The following is a 16,994-nucleotide window of genomic DNA, read 5'->3' as shown; positions in this document are numbered from 1 at the left end:
AGCTGCCTTCCAGCAGCCACGAGCAGTTGTTTGATCACAGTGCAGCAGCCACGGCGGGCACGGGTCACTTCCCTGCACTCTGCTGCCCTCCGCGACGAGGCTGATAACTCCTGACAGCGATAGGCGCAGAGATGACCGACCGCTGTGCAGTTGATGTGGAATATAAAGCAGGTTCTGGAGCTCGGTGTCAACCACCATTTCAGCCAGAGGCAGGCTCCATTTTGCTCTATGTCAATAAGAACAGATAGACCCATTCACAGGGCATTTAAAGGCCATAAAAATCAGTTTTAAATGCATAATTTTGTGGTTATATCACTTATTGTGAAAGAAGGGGAGTGTTAAGTGCAGCGATAAGAGTTCTCCTTGCTAAGGGAAGGCTGCCTTTTGTTTTAAAAGAAGATACAAGGACACACACACACACACAACAAAAAGAAAAAAAAAACCACTAAGACTGTCTGTCTTGCTCCCTCACAAGTAGAATTTGCTCTTGTTCATATACATAAATGGTAAAATTACTGCTGGTTTCCTTGAGAGTCCTAAGTGCTACAGCTATTTACATACCAACAAAGACGCTTCTGCGTTAACAAAACATTTGAACAACATAGGAAATTGCACAGAGGTGGCTGACAGAGAACAAAGAACACAGAGGCAGAATAACAACTAATGCATGGGAATTTCACCACACGCAGAAAAACATTACGAACGTTTTTAGCAAATGCCAGAGTGAAAGATTTTCCAATAGCTATACGATTTAACAGCAAATGATCTCCTGAAAATGGGAATAAACACAATAGCTCCAAGTTAACCATTTTAACACTGCATGCAAAGCTAACTTGCAAATAGTCATATTTGCAAATGCCTAAATTAGGTGTTACATAAATGTCCACGTAATCCAAACTTTCCACTTGAAGATTCAAGGAAAGGGCAAAAACTGTAAATACATGTGTGTATGTTAAGTAGAGAAGATGAGCAGCTAGCCCAGCAACTAAATCATTCAGATGTAGTTTTAACAGCTGATGTGAATTCATTTAATTTCCTAGATAATCAGAAATTAGTGGCTGGCATCCCCATAGAGAACAAAATATTCCAGGCAGAATGTCAGCCCAAGGCCAACGTCTAGCAAATAAGTATTGCTATGAATACTGTTTCCTTGAAAGTTACTTTGCCAAACCAATCCTTTCAAAGGTATATTTTCTTTGCTGCTCTGATTTTGTATTTGGAATCCCAATCTTGTTACCAAGAACTAAAGAAGCAAATTTATATGCACTTTCTTTTACCAGAAAACGAAACTCCTGGGCCCAGCAGTGCAGAACAGACAGGTACCAGCTCTGCAGCAGCAGCTTCCAGCCATGCCCTCCGGTCAGCCCCCGGGCGTCCTCCTCGCAGCACACACCAACACAACTCCCACCGAGTGCCCAAGGTGCTTTTCTCCAGTAAAGGCTGACAGAGATGCCAGGAGGCTCACTCTCACAGGTTAAGAACTGCTTCACAGAACAAATACGGAGGGAAAACTTTGTGAGATTTCTGACCCCGACCGTGCAGCTGCGCGCCTCGCTGAGAAGTGACCCGAGCACGTGAGCAGCCGGAGCACGGCGCAGCCGTTGCACTCCGCAGGTGCCCCGCGCTGAGGAAACCGTGAGAGATTTGCACCCAATCACGGCAGCTGCTGCCTCCTTCCAAACATACATGAGCTTGCCCTCACCCCACCATCACGATGAGCCATTAGTTGATTTGGACGCCCGGCTAGCAGTACAGGCTTTCTTTTTTTTTTTTTTTTTTTTTTTTTTTTTTTTTTCGGTGATCACACCTTGCATTTTGCAACGGCAGGCTGAAGTTATTGCTGCACCGCCTCTGGGCGGGAAGCGCCCTGACCCCCGCACCTGTCCCCTCCGCCCCAGCTGCCGTCCCTTACCTGCTGCTGCTGCCCTCTGCCGGCGGCCCCGGGACGGTGAGGTGAGCCCCGCTTCGTGCCGCGGCCACATGCGGGCGGCAGCGCGGCGCCTCCCAGCCGGCGGCTGCCTCGTGCCGCCTCGTGCAGCGCCGCGGGACCCGGCGCCCGCCCCGCGCGGCGGCTCGGAATGGGCAGCGCGAGGCCGGCAGGGTGCCGTTGCGCGTGCTGCCAGCCGGGCCCAAAGAAAACGAACGGGAAATACAAGTCTCCTCTAAGCGGCAGTGTTTTTGAATAAGTATCAGCGGGTTTATGAAGATTAGGTCATTAATGGAATTTAGCAACGTCGTTGCCCGGCGTTCCCCACGGGCCTGGCCGGAACCCAGCCTGCAGCTCAGCCGGGGCGGTGAGCCAGAAACTCTGCTCCTGTGTAAGCGCTACAGCCCCGCTCGTGCCAGAGGGAATTTTTTTAGTTGCTGAGATCGTCGCGCAGCTACAAAACGAGCCCAGGGTCAGCACTGAGCACGGGAGGAAAGCAGCAATGCTTTCCAAACCCTTCGCACTGTCTGGATCGGGCTGCAGGTGCAGCCAAACTGCTCTCCCTTGTGGGCCATGCACACTTGTTCTCAAAAGCTCACAAGAAAATCTGAGATTACGCTTATTTTATGTATTGATTTCCACATTGTTAGGAACACAGCACCACATTAGGAAAGGTTAGCAGGTTAGCAGAAATAAATTAAGTAACATCGGACATACACCAACCATCTGGTCCGCTTTTGTTCATACTGTGTTATTTTTTCTAGGTCTGCCCGTAGGAGTTCTCTTTCCATTGCCAGAGTACTCCGTACAGATTGACCTGTCCCACCACTGCCCTCTGAGAATACTGATCAAAAGAAGTTTAAAACAGAACAAGGACAAAATAAATAAATTTAAAAAAAGAGTTGTGTGAGCCTGCTGTGGCAGGGTTCAGTCTGAGTTTGGCAAGCTAGACTGGAAGCTGGTTTTCCCGCTATGACCCACAGCAGAATACAGTGGAAGCCTCCTTCAGGAAGAGAGATGTACAGCTTTTATTGTGTGTTACAGATAACCACAGTACGCTTTATCGGTAGTCACTGTATGGATCTAAAGAGATATACAATTATTTTGAATATGCTATATTACTAAACTATTATTACCATAAAAATGAAAGATCTTTACCAGACTAGAAGACTACTTATATCTGGCTTATCTCAGAGCTTTGTTAATTGTTTACAAATATTTTTGCTGTGTTGTATTCTGCAGTTCTAGAACTGATGGACTACAACACAGGCATCAAAAGTCTTACCAAAATTCCCAACTTGATATACATGCTATATCTAAGGCTTAAAACATTAAGTTCCAGGCAACTTCAAGTCTCAAATCTCTTAAGTCTCTTAAATATCTCTTAAATCTCTGGATATTCAAAGTGCTCTAATATACTTCCTCCTGAGGACAACTTCCCCCCCAAATTATTTTTTAGTGTATACTTATGAGGGCTGTGCCAAATGTAATGCCTCCTATTTTATGATGTTGGCCATGATATCAGAGTTGGGTGATTGTGGGATGGCAGTAGAGGCTGAACCTTCCCACTAGGTATCCGGTTACATTTTGTTGCTGTCTGACAGAATGGCATCTGATATGGAAGTGCAGATAAAGCAAAGGTGCATCATTGAATTGGTTGCCATTGATATTCATCAACACTTGGTGAGCATTTATGGACGCCAAACAGTGGATGTGAGAACAGCAAGGCAGGGAGTGGTGTGTTTCAGCAGTGGTGGCAGCAACATGAAAGACAAGCCACGTTCTGGACAGTCACGCAGACTTCTGCGAGTGCGACATGGAGGCTCGTGTTTATCACCAGTGAAAATGAATAACTAATGATGGTGACTACATTGAAAAACAATCTTTTGTACCTGAAAATTTGCTCTATCAGTGCTCTATCATTATTGTACTCTTTGTCTTTGTTGCCATTTCCATGGAAATAAACAGGAGGCATTACTTTCAGAGCAACCTACATAAAATTCACTGGTAATTTACAAACACATTTGCAGTTTTTATTATTGTAAAGTAAACACATCTTTGGTAAATATCTACTACTTTGTTCTTTACTTAGTTTAGAAACTTAATTCATTTTTAAATCTAGGTTAATTCATTTTAAATAACTATTTATATAATGAATAAGGCTTATATGGCACAGTGCTGAATGAGATGAATGGGTCTACATAGCAAACCTGAATGATGTTTTCAGGTTACATGTCCTGTTAATTCTACTTCCATGCTCTGGCTCAATTTCTTTTAGTGCTCTTCAGCCAGGCCCAGGAAGCTGAGTCTGAATGAGAGCTTTCTAATGAATTATATTTCAACATTTAAAGGTGCCACAAGTCTAGAAAATACTGTCTAGTTAAATGATACATTCTGCAGTATGTACTGAATTGTATGTTAAAAGCTACAGCAAACCAATTAGTGTAAGATTGAAATAATATATTATAGCTGCAGTATTTCCTAAAAATGTGTTTCACCACTTGTGCAGTAAAACAGAATAAATACTCACTATGCATGCTTGTACAAGTTGTAGGTGACTGCTTGCTCCCAAAGGCACAGGCCACAGTTAATGTGAATGAAAACCTGATAACAAATATTGGCTTCTGTATTATTACAAAAATCCAATTAGAAAGTGAATGCCAGAACTGGTATTTTTACTGTTTGCATACAAGAATTTCTTCACTTTTTCTAAAAGATACTATGACATGTCCTTTAAGAAGTGTAACAGCTTTAAGCAGAGCCTGTAATTTCAAAGGAGAAATGTTTGGCTTTACAGAGTTTTGGGGATTATTTTAAACATATCCAAGAAATTGTAAGGTTATTTTTAATAATAATTACAGTCTTATTTGTTCTACTACAGTTTTTTTATTCATCTGTCTTTTTAAAGGCTCTTGTCTTACACTTGAGACAATAAATAGCATACTTTACAATAAATAATATTCAACTCAAAAGTATTGTATGTAGAAAATAATGTAACACTGTAATAGGATCTTCAAGATCAACTCCATCTTATATATTCTGCAGCAAAAATAACATTTCTAGTAGGAAGGAATTACTTATAAACCTAGCAAGATCTACACATTCACATGTGTGTAAACAACTTAACAAGGTTTATTATGCTTCCAGAAAAGCTTTGCTTTTACAGTAAGTTTTAAGCTAAATGTTATCATAATATGGTATATTATATATAACAGTGTTGTATTTAGCTCCATCACAAATTTAATTTGAAAATAAAAATGGAGTGCCATTATTTACAATGAAAAGTAACTTTTCCTTCACAAGTGACTGTATCTGCGTGTGAACAAAATGTTAGGGCGAAGCATTCCAGATGAACCGCAGCTGAGGTTGGACGAGGATGATTTCATGATGAACTGTGGTGGTCCTGGCAATAAACACCTAGAAATGATATGAAAAATATAGCAGAATTTATAGGTAAAACTAAGATTCAAGATTGAAGCAATTAGTTGTTCATGTGCTTACTTTATAATTGTTATATGCAAGAAAATACATATGATAAGCACTATTTATAACACATAAGGAATACTAGGCAATGAATAAATGATCTCATGAAACAGATCCTAAGGTCAGGGACAGTTTAGCAAAATTTCAGGACGGTGTATGATATCAAACATCTTGCCAGTTCTCAGTGTTTAAAGCAAGAAGGTAAATAAAAACAGTGGCATCCTGTGCAACACTGCCATCCAAATTTAACATTTCGCTCACTGTCTTTGTTATTATAGTACTATTTCTTCAATTTAAACTGGGTAAAAACTGCAGTTTATGTTAACTAGATTATTAAAATTTAAGTTGTTAAAAAATGTTTATTAGGAAAAAAAACAATATCTCAGCTTTGATTTCTGCTCTCCTTCCCTAAAAATTGCCATGCTATCATCACAATTCTTGTAAAGCAAGAAACAGTGATGCAACAACACTGAGTCGCATGATTTATATTTTTATATTCATGCAGCTATATTGTTTGTATTTTATATAATGCTATAAAAGTGGTTTATCATGTCTAATACTCATTCTTAAATCTGTTTTTATTTTATCATTTACTAATAGTCGCAGAAATTATTAGATGAGCACAGTAACTGCAGAAATAACATCCACACAAAATCAGAGCGTTGTAATGAGTTATGTCAGTGTTAGGATGGATTAACACAACACATTATATAAATTATTGCTTAACAATCATTGCATCATTCTACTGAGTCATATTGATTAATGATGAATAAGTTAAAGGATTGATCTTACGAATCACGTTATTATCAAAATGTTATTATTCTTTTATTTTCATCAATTTACAGGGGAAAAAAGAAGTCTGATTTGGTCTGGGCTGGTGATGTGTTTCATAGCTCACTACCTCACTAGACTGAGTTTTATGTTTTCTTGTTGATACAGAGAACAGCCCTGATGCCTGTCAGAGAATTTGTCATAATGCCACTTAGAAAGCTGTAAGGATCAAGTAATAAATGATATTTTTCACATTTCTTAAATATTCTAACATCAGTGAATTTATCAAAATGTGAAAGGTTTGGCACTTTACATAGTTTATTTCTTGGCTATTATCTGAAGAGGTTTTGGTATACCTTTTGAATACTCTCATTGTTTTCTTTACACTTAATTTTGTGCAGAAAAAAAAAGGCATTAATTCCCATTTACATTAATACTCCTATTCATTCTATCCATCACATAGAGTGGATGTAGAGTTAGGAACTGTGATTGAGAACAAATCTAAAAAAAATTTATTACACCCTTTTTCTCTTTCTATGTACAAATAGATTTTACCAAATAAAGAAGTATCTGCTAACTTTGAAAGCTTTAGTCATCAACACAAAACAAAAAGCAGTGTTCTGGTCAGAAAAAAAAAAAAGATAAAGGGAGTTCTTCAAGTTAGATTTTATAGAGTCTTGAAACAATGTCTTTCTTGTACATTTATTAAATTATCCTCTGATCTCTTGCACCTGCGAAATTTAACTATTAGTCAAATTATTAGTGGTAGTGCAGCTTCTTATGTAATTTAAGAACAGAAACTTAGATGAAACAATACTGTATTTCTCCCATTGCCTTACATGTTGTGGGGCACAATAGGTAAGAGCATTTGTTTCCATATGCATCTTTCATTTCACAAATTCAGAATGTCATAGTTAACTACCATATTGCTTTACCAGGTCCTAGATTCCTCTAGCTTGCAAAAGTTTTAAATAAATATCCATTCAGTGTCAAAATAAACACAGAAACCAGAAATGAAAAAAGTTTTGTTGGGTCATCCATTCCATCTCTTTCCAAATGCAAGATTGTTAGCTGCAGTACATTAGAGTAATCCGATCAGTTTGAATAGTTTGTGGTTGGTTACGATGAAAAATTTTCTGCAGTATTAACAGTAAAAGCAATAAAAACTTCAAGCCTGAAGATTTTCTACTCTGAACTAAACCAAATTACTTTACTGGACTCATGCTGCAGCTCAGTAATGTTGATATGGAATAGGATTTGTTTTGTGGCTAAGGTACTTCGACTTTTGCTGTGACTGAACAAATGCAGTTTTCAGTTGGTTTTAAATTGTTAGATCACCGTTAGATTTATATGACAATAACAAATGAGTTTAGTATATCAAATAACTGGCCTTAGATATACCAAGTACAATTAAGTCATAAATTTAACAGATAATTTATCAAAGTTTTTGCTTTTCACGTGATATTTAACTCATGAAGCTCTTCTGTAATATAGCGTCTGTGACACGTTTCATATAAACAAAGTTTTTGTATGTTTATATACATAATAATTCAAATTGCCATTATGGATAGAATTTGGAACCTAGGTAATTTGAAACTTATGTTTAATTTTCCATCTAAGGTTGTTAAATTGCAGAGCATTGACTCCCACATTGGGAGCATTTTCAGTGATCCCCATACTGACAATATGATCCTTATTGTACCCAGTTGAAAAACTAAACCAGCCAATGGAGAATCGGGTAAGTGCCAAAGAGGTTTTTTTACTATATGATGCTGTTTTGCAAGGTTCGAAAATATATTTATGTTCTGTGAGATGAAATAATAAAACTTGAAATCTGTAGGGTTTGGAAATCAACTTTGCAAAACTGTGCAATACAGTAAATCAGATGGCACTTACCTGACCCTTGGCTGGAGCTGAGCCCCTATAGCATCCCTCTGCGAATGTCAAGCCAGAAGTATCATACATGTTAGGATACCTCTAGGAATGCAAATCTGGAATCAATGACTTTGAGGGATCTGAGAAGGGGAAGAAAGGAAATTTTCAGTTCACTTTGCAAAAAGCCTTTGCTGCAGCTACTTGAGCAGTAGGCAATCAAGATTAATAATTGTAGTTTCATACAAAATCTAAATACCTAATTTTTTTGGACGCACTTCATGAGGGAACTAGAGAGCTCAAAATGGTCTTCATTTTCTATCAGGAGAACTGGGTTTTGTTTTTTATTTTTCCCTTGTTGGTTTTTTTGTTTGTTTGTTTTCTTTTTTTTTTCTTTTAATATTTAGTGAACTAGGTTTAAAGGGAAGTGTGGCAGTTGTGGCTTATATTAATTCTGTCCCAGTATTACCTTTGATCATTGTATTTTAGGAAGAGAATACTGAAATGCATACCTTGTATCATCCCAGCTAGGACTAATTCCAGTCAGGGATCCTCTTGAGTCTGATGAATATTTGTACACCACTAGCAGGCAGTGCTTACAAAGCTGTACTATTCGTTGGCAACACTGTAGTTGCTCAGGAGTCACCACCTCTGTGCTTTTATTGAATATGGTTTCCCAAGAGTTCCTGTTATGGAAACAGATAAGACTTCATGTTTTCTGCAATCTGTGAGCTTTATTTCTTTATATCAGATTTTTAACAATAGAGGAACAGGAGAATGCATTAACATGCCCGTTTACAGAAAGGTTCTATACTATTTAACAAATAATTCAGATGCTGGGAGTCCAAATACCATATTAAAAAGTTAATTTTCATATGTGAAATCTCCCAAATCTATTTTTCATTTAATATGTTCCTTAAGCATTTATAGGGCTATTACTTAGGTTTAGCACATAAAGATTTGCTGTCACGTAATTGTAGATGGTGTCTTATAACAGGAATAAGAAAAATCACTATTTTTAACAGGCCACCAGCTGAATGCAGATCTGATGTGATATTAATAAAAGCAATATGTTATTTCTAAATCTCTCCACAGCACAATAATACTTTAAGTTCATAATACCAAGAAATTAATATTAAAAGAAACATAAAGGAGATTAGCATACGTTCTGCTTTCTTGTCCAAATAAGAAGAAAGTTTTTAAGTTTAGTCATTAAAATACTACTTATTATCCTATCTGGCCATTTGGAAGTGTCTTCCACTATTAAGTACAACTTACGAGGTGCATGTACAGAAGCTTGCTTTTTTAAATGCAGACCATCATGCTTTTGTTTGTTTTCTTAAAAAGCTTTCAAAAACAATAACAAAAAATGAAAAAATACATGATAAAACATATCTGATATGTTTATTACAGAAGTTGATATTAGTTTTAGTATATACACTAACACTTGTGTTTGTGCCTATGTTATGCTCCATGCAAAAGCCTGATCAGTTTACAGACCATTATCTATATTCTAAAGGCAATGTGGTCACTGTTAAGGCCACTCTTCCATCAAAACATTTCCCAGTATCACAGATGGCATTGTAAGCTTGATGCTTTTTACTTGGTTATTAAAGAAGCACTTCAGAGAGTGAGGAAAATTTGCTGCATCTATTTCTTGGGATCAACATGGCATTTGGGATGATTTACCTTTTCCCACTGAGATCAGTAGTAGATTTTACATCCCTGAGGTAAGATGTTTGTTCTTAAAACAATGGATTTTAGTACACATCAAAGAACCAGCATGCTTCTTCAGCCTAATGAGATTTTTTTTTTAATTGCAATGTTTTAGCATGCAATTATGAATATTAATGAGTAAAACAAACCACGTATACCTGATTTTTCAGCCTGGATTCCCAGTCTAAATAGTATGTGCAAGCTGAAACTGTTCAGTTCTACAGATTTTCCATCGCATATGTAATTTTCAACTGACAAAAGTATTTATCTCATTAATTCTTATCCATATAATGAATTAAGAAACATGTTTTCTAAGGCAAAGGTGTTTATTTAATAAGCAGAATAATTATATTCCTTAAAGAACTGCTTTCCTTAATGTATTTTTCTCAATATTGTTCCCTGACCATGAAACTTTCACATTTACTATTGCATGAAAATTAATCTACTGTCTTTATTATTTCCTCCACTATGTGACATCTGGTGGAAAAGAGCAAAATAAAGTTCTAAGTATTACATTCGTTCACCGGATTCACAGTGTTACATGTAATTATTTTCTAATTCAACCCATAAATCTCCAAAATCTCCTGCTAGAAACTCTCCTGATAAATTCCTTAAGTTCTGGGCTTTGAGGTCTGTGATTACTTTCCCACAGTTATGAGAAACTTTATCAGTGAAGAAGAATATATGGCCTGCTATAATTATGGTTGATTACGAGCACGATGATATACAATTACCCTAATAAAAAAGATTGATGTTTGGAAATATATGTGTGAATTTTAATGAGATTTCATGTAAGTGTTCCTGATCAATCTCCTCAGTATGCTACACAGATTCAGTTCATACTCCATTATACGGCAGTCAACAATGACTAGAGTACTGTTACCCAATGAAGCTTAATTTATTATGCTGCGACTTAAGTTTCTATACATGAGTAAGAAATTACTGAGCTCTTAATAGATCTAGAGAATACTATGCTAGGTTGTGCAATATTTTCAAATATTTCTCATTGTTTTTAAAACCATCTCAGGTCAACTGGTTCTTCCTGTTAGTTTTAATTGTTTACTATGTAGTAATACAAACGTAGCTTTATGAAATTATCTATTTCCATGTAATTTCACTAGGTTTTCTTTGTTTCTTTGTTCATTCTTCTTGCCATTAAAAAAAAAAAAAAAAAAAGCTAAGGGCTATTATCTTTGTTATTCTCCTAAGACGTACATATTATTGATAATAAAAGTGCCATACTTCTTGATATATTTTCACATACTCATACTGTCTATTAATTAGCACAGCAATACCTCCCTCCACACATTTGTCCCCAAATTCTACACATGCCCTTCATTTATTCTAATCTGTTCTTCAAAATGGCACAGTTAACCCTAAAGATGACAGATGAGAAGCTGGTCTCTGCTGCATAGTTGTCTTGAGGTCTGTGTTGAGGATTACATGGCAAGAGTGATTTATTGCAACTGAATAAACAACATATTGACTAGATACAAACTAACATCCTTTCAGCTTGCTTTCTTCTATTAATTTTGTAGCAGGTATGTTACATGTAGAATGATCTCAACACATACTAGTTATTCTTTTTTCTTTTTTTTCTGAGTAGTTTTAGAAATTTTTACATAACAACTCCTGTTTGAAGGAATTGGATGTTTGTCAAAGAGCGTAGCTCCATTCTCAAGTCAGCTGGGACTTGATCTGCATCAATGAAGGTATTGCTAGATGGGAAATCATGCTCTTCCTTGAACCCAAAGACTGTTTCCCTGAGTCAAGTGAAGAGAATTCTTTATTGGTTTGAACAAAATATATTATTTTTAAAAGGAAAAAGCTTAAAAGATATTTTTAATGCATATTAGAAGATTTGCAAAAGAGCTCACTAAAAATAAGACGCAAAATAAGAACAGCATTACTGAAAGGGAACATATCATAATATTATATGCCAGCAAAAAAATAAGTTTTGACTAAAAGATTTGCATACCTCTACTGCCATTAAAAAGGGATTCTTTAGCTGTTGAGGATTATGTAAAAGAAGTGTTTTAGATTGGAAAAACAAGCTTAAGAAAAGGTTTTTGTATTAACTTTTTGAGCATGCTAAATTCCTGACAGCTACTTCTAACAAGTCTTAACCCTGAAAAAAAAATAAGATGACTTAACAGTTTGCACAACAACAAACCTTCAGCAATGAGAAAATAATTGTAAGACAACAACAAAACTGATGACCTTTTGGATACTCTCAGATCCCTCATTTTTGTTAGCATATTCTTCTATTATGTTAGTAAATAATTAACAAGTGTAGTACATGTGTTCTCTACATACAACAAATAACTGCAAGAGAAGAATATATTGAGCTTGATTCTTTTTTAGATACAATATCCATTAGCATACTACATTTGTTGTTCATCTTCAATAAACCACTTAAAACATCTTACACAAGCTACTCAAATCTCATCCCATTCTTTTAAACACTGTAGATATACTTTCAGAGAAAATGTATTTTTGTATGCAATATATCTCATACATTACCATTTTATCAAGAAATTTGTAGAATCAGACCACAGGTATAAAACATTCTTACACAAATGTCATTGATTTCAGGAATGCAGATTTTGAAGTATAGGATATTGAACTTTTAAAATATGTCCTGACTGCTCTTTCCTCTCTAGAAAATTTATTTGCAATCCAAGCATATCTGCTTACCTCAGTGTGCACATTTCCTATTCTGCACATACTTAAATTCCCACCAGTGTGTGAACCAGCAAACATAATCAAGCACAAAAATTCTGACCCATTATTTGTAAATGACAGAACAGAGATTGCGTTTGGCAAGAGATAGTTGCACCTGAGATTGAGCTTTCCTCTTGCAAGTCTTGAGACAGCAATGATTTTTTAGAGAGTAAATCCACATTTGACACAGTAACCTGGCCTAAAAATTTGGATAATGTGGATTATCCAAATGAAAGAGTTGAACAAAAGCTCAGCTATTTAGAAAATTAGATTATGTCCTCAGATTATTATATCTGTAAAAATCTTACTAAATGTCGGATTCCATTACTGAAACAGTTGGCATAGGTTATTAGATTTCTAATTATGCTATATCTATACATTGTTTTAAAATTAGTTCAATGTATTACAGTGTTCTCTTGAATGAAAATGAGCAATAAAGTATGCCTGCATTGATCGTAACTGTGATTTATTAAAAAGATTAAGATATTAAGTAAAATGGGCTTACCCTGAATTACAGAAACAGTTCCACAGACCTTGACCATGGCTCCAAAGTAAACGATTAAATACACGGTTAAAGAGACGGTACAGATGTAGATTTTCAATGTCTGGAGCCTTCCAGACATGCTGGAGGACCGCACGAACACTTGTCTTGACTATATCCAAAACCTAGGTAACAGTATTTGAAGCATATCAAAGAAAGGCATACTGCAAATCTAAAAAATAACTGTTCTCTGATTCACTGCACACACAGATCACTGCATAGCTATAAATTCCCACAGACGTCTACATTTCATTTCTGTGCATTCAGCAGCAAACCTTTACGAGATGCTTTTTCTGTCAATAAAATTTTGCAAAACTAAATAAAAATATTTTATTTTTATTACAGAAAAGTTCTTTTCCTCTTTTTTCAGTCTGTTGAGTACTAGCTAATTTAAATAACAATAAGCATTTAAAATGAAACAAAATGGATAAAAGTAGAAACTAGAAGCAACCTAATTAACAACTCAAATATTATACATTTGAAGATTATCTATTTCCCCCCCCCCTTTTTTTAAATGCCATGTATTTTACAAAGAACTAAAATGTCCTGAAAAACTAAAAAAGCTGCTTCTGGTTTAATGTCTGTTAAAACTCAGCATTACACTAGATCAAAACTATTTTAATTTAGCTTTCAGCTGAGAAATAAGCTGGTGAAATAAGCAACAAAATAGGAAAATATTTAAAGGAGTAATGTCTATAGCAATGAAAGAGATTTTAAATATATAAAAATATAAAATGGAAAGTGGGATTCATCATGTCTGTTTTTACATCTGTAAGTTCTTTCAGGTCAGTCGTCTAAGTTCCCTCTATACTTACTGGAAGGAAACAAGCTGAAAGAATGTATTGACATCTGTTTATTCAGATACGTCAATAAAACCAGGAATAGGAAGCAGTAAACTTCCAGAACACTGAACTAGTATCTTGCCCCCTCACTGGAGCTCCAAATTCTGCCCTAAAAGAGCCTATGGTGCATGTAGCCTTTAAAAAGAAAAAAAAAAAAAGAACAAAAAAAACCCACGTACCCATAATTTTACATAACGTGGGCACCCTTGTTGCCTCTTTATAAAAATATCATCTCCAAGAAAGCATCACACTCAACTGAGTGGTGAACTGATGAAGGTATTCTTTCAGTATAAGATGTTGCAAATTTGAAAATTTAGAAGGTACGGTATTCTCTCTGACAACTTTTAGACGTATGAAAGACAGATTTGTATGGCTAAACATCTAAGTCTCAAAAGGTGAAGGAGATTTAATAAAAGCAAAATATGGAAGCATGATGTAGAATTTCATTTTTTTAGATCTGCATAACAAACTGTTGTTCATAAATAGTCTTATCACATTTGACAAACAAACAAACCTGTGAATGTCTGATAAAAACAACCTGAACGAAATGTGTCATTGACATGTTATTTGAGCTCTTTTTTGAAGAAATAGGATTGTATGCATGTATAGGTGTTGTTTTGATCCAGTGTACATAGTTACCAACAAGAACACAATGCTGTCCTATCTGTTCAGAATCTTTGCAAATGCAGTTGAAAAAACACGCTGTCATCTCTCACCCTTGACCCCCAAGAGTGAGATAGAAAGATTAGATGCCATTGAGTAGCCTTTTCTTTAGCATCTGGAGGTAAAGAAAGCCAAAGATAGAGCCTTGCATCTTATAGCAAGCTACAGACTGCCAGGTACTATGGAGGGGAAAAAAAAAAACAAAAAACATAAAAAAAAAAAAAAAAAAAACAACCTGTTCTGTTTTTGCTGTGTTGACATTGCCAGTACACCAGAGTGGGAAATATCACAGTTAATTGTTCTTAATTTGCAAACACAGCCTCAATCATCCATTTAAGAAAAAGAGACAAGGCATTGCAAAAGGGCTGGAACCTCATGGAGCATACAAACCCATTTTTCTAAGCTAATTTCCCTAGATTGCCTTCATCTTTCTGTTTACATCAATTTACATCATCATCATAGCCAATTATCTAAGTGTAACAGAACAAGATGTTATAAAAGAGTATATTCAAAACAAGATGAACCAGACCTCTGGTTACCATCAAGACAGTTTTTAAAGAAATTATGTAAAGTGATGTAACACAAAACAGTCACAACTCCTGTCATACAGAAGTCTCTTTTTCCTAAAAGTCTTGGAAGATTAAATTTCATTTTAGCATGTATTGATTTCATAACTTTATTCTAAATGCCTCCTTTAACTCTGCTGTAATGTTGTAATGTTAGAAGGCAAGAATATGAGCAAGAGTTTAATTTTTCTACATTATGTAGAATAATATTTAAGAAAATACATCTGTCAGGGACAAGCATTGTGAAATCTTGTGCATTGCCCAGATATTTTCCTCTCGTTTTTTTTAGAACTTGCCAGTAATTCTGAAGTATAGTTAAGGGAACTGAGTTCCTGTTTTGTATTTCACAAAGTTTCAGAAAGTACCTTTGAGACAGATTCTTTACTTGCATAAATATGCTTCACCTTGAGCTCTTTTCTGCTTTACCCACCCCACTGGAATATAAAACACACTTCTTTCAAATCAACAAAAGCTTACATTTGGCAGTCCTGAGCTGCAATGTCATTGTCAAAGTTAATCCATTTTTATGAACTACCCTTCCAAGAATAACTATCTGATAGCTTGAAGGGATTGAGGCTAAAAACAGTAAAGAAAAAAAAAAATTATTTCCAGCGTCCAAAGATGAAGGGCCCACTTGTGCTTCAAGAATCATTAGCTTCCCAAGTAGCAAATGATGCCCCCCAAAAGAGCAGCAAAGACAACCATATTCGTGGTTGTTCAGTTTTACCAATAACAGCCCAGCATATCAACCTGTATCATCGCAACGTAAATGTGCCCTTGCCTTTACATGACTGCCAGCCAAATAAAGGGTATAACTAATGTATACTGTAGAATTTTGGAAATTATTATAATAGTGCTTACAAGAGAACATTCTGAGAAGAATGAAAAACAAGAATAGGGTGATGGTGAAGAGAGAAAAGGAAAGGAAGGTAGAGAGGAAAAAAAAAATTGGGGAGAGAGAAAAAAAAAACAAAGTACCTTAACTAGTCTTTTGTGAAAGCCCTGTATCTCAGTTGTAATTATGGGCCTCATCCAGGGACCCTTATTCACACTCATAGCTGCACAGACTAAAGGAATCAATTCTGGCAACACAACCCCTGTTATCTCCAGCTGCCCCATAGACTTCTGCTGCAAAGAGATCTTCACTGCAGCAGCAGCATGAATTTGAGACACTGTTAGCATATATATATATATATATATGCTAATATGTGTGTGTGTGTGTGTACATATATCTGTCCATCCCCCCCATACTCTTCCTCCATATCACTACAAGCCCACACTAAGCCTCTCTCTGGATTTGTTGTAACTGCCACATGCACACAGTGGAAAAGACTTATGTGAATGCCTATTGGCATTGCAACACTAATTCCTGTAACAAGAAACAAATTAGATCATTTTAGACAAAGGAATATTCAACAGAAAAAGGTCTAAATATGAAAAAAAGAGAAACAATTTCAGCAAATGAAGATGGCTGCTCTACAGATTCCTGACAATGGCACAAGAACCCTGCTAAGTTATAGTGCTGCCACTTGACATGGTTAAAGAAGAATTCTAGTTATGTTGTAGCTTCCTATGCTGTCAAGTCTGTCATGTCTAATTCAACTTTTAAAAGCTGTATAGATGCACATTCAATGTAGTATCTGAACTTCATAATTTGACTTGAATAGTCAAATATATTTCTATCAAATGATATCACATTAAGGTAATGTTTTCTCTGTCCAGTACGAAAACAAGCATTTAATGCAATGTTCAATAAAATACAGTTTGAAAGCCTGAGAATCATAGGGCTGATTTTATAAAAGTTGAGATGAGGATCAGAAATTGTTCTCCTGTTCTTTCATAACCATCAACCGACCTTTTCCAATGATAATATTTATCAGGTGTGCAGC

The 16,994-nt window shown here is 36.0% G+C and overlaps 1 protein-coding gene across 6 annotated transcripts in view; it reads right to left on the bottom strand.

Moving 5' to 3' along the window:
• Positions 1-2,931: 2,931 nt before the first annotated feature.
• Positions 2,932-16,994, bottom strand: part of TTLL7 (tubulin tyrosine ligase like 7) — a 75,758-nt gene continuing 61,695 nt past the window's right edge. For 5 of the 6 annotated variants that reach the window (XM_085231999.1, XM_085232001.1, XM_085231998.1 and 2 more), the window contains 3 exons: positions 12,999-13,159; positions 8,566-8,739; positions 2,932-5,344 (listed from right to left, as the gene is read on the bottom strand). In XM_085231999.1, the coding sequence (XP_085088125.1) occupies positions 5,224-5,344; positions 8,566-8,739; positions 12,999-13,159 (456 nt within the window). In that variant the 3' untranslated portion in view covers positions 2,932-5,223. Of the gene's footprint in view, positions 5,345-8,077; positions 8,197-8,565; positions 8,740-12,998; positions 13,160-16,994 lie in introns of all 6 variants that reach the window. The other variant, XR_014885313.1, reaches the window with a different exon arrangement.

Source organism: Meleagris gallopavo, chromosome 10 (assembly GCF_905368555.1).
Source record: "Meleagris gallopavo chromosome 10, MGAL_WU_HG_1.1, whole genome shotgun sequence".
In the NCBI taxonomy this organism is placed as follows: domain Eukaryota; kingdom Metazoa; phylum Chordata; class Aves; order Galliformes; family Phasianidae; genus Meleagris; species Meleagris gallopavo.
The sequence above is the reverse complement of the archived record's forward strand: the minus strand, read 5'-3'. Positions and strand labels throughout refer to the sequence as shown.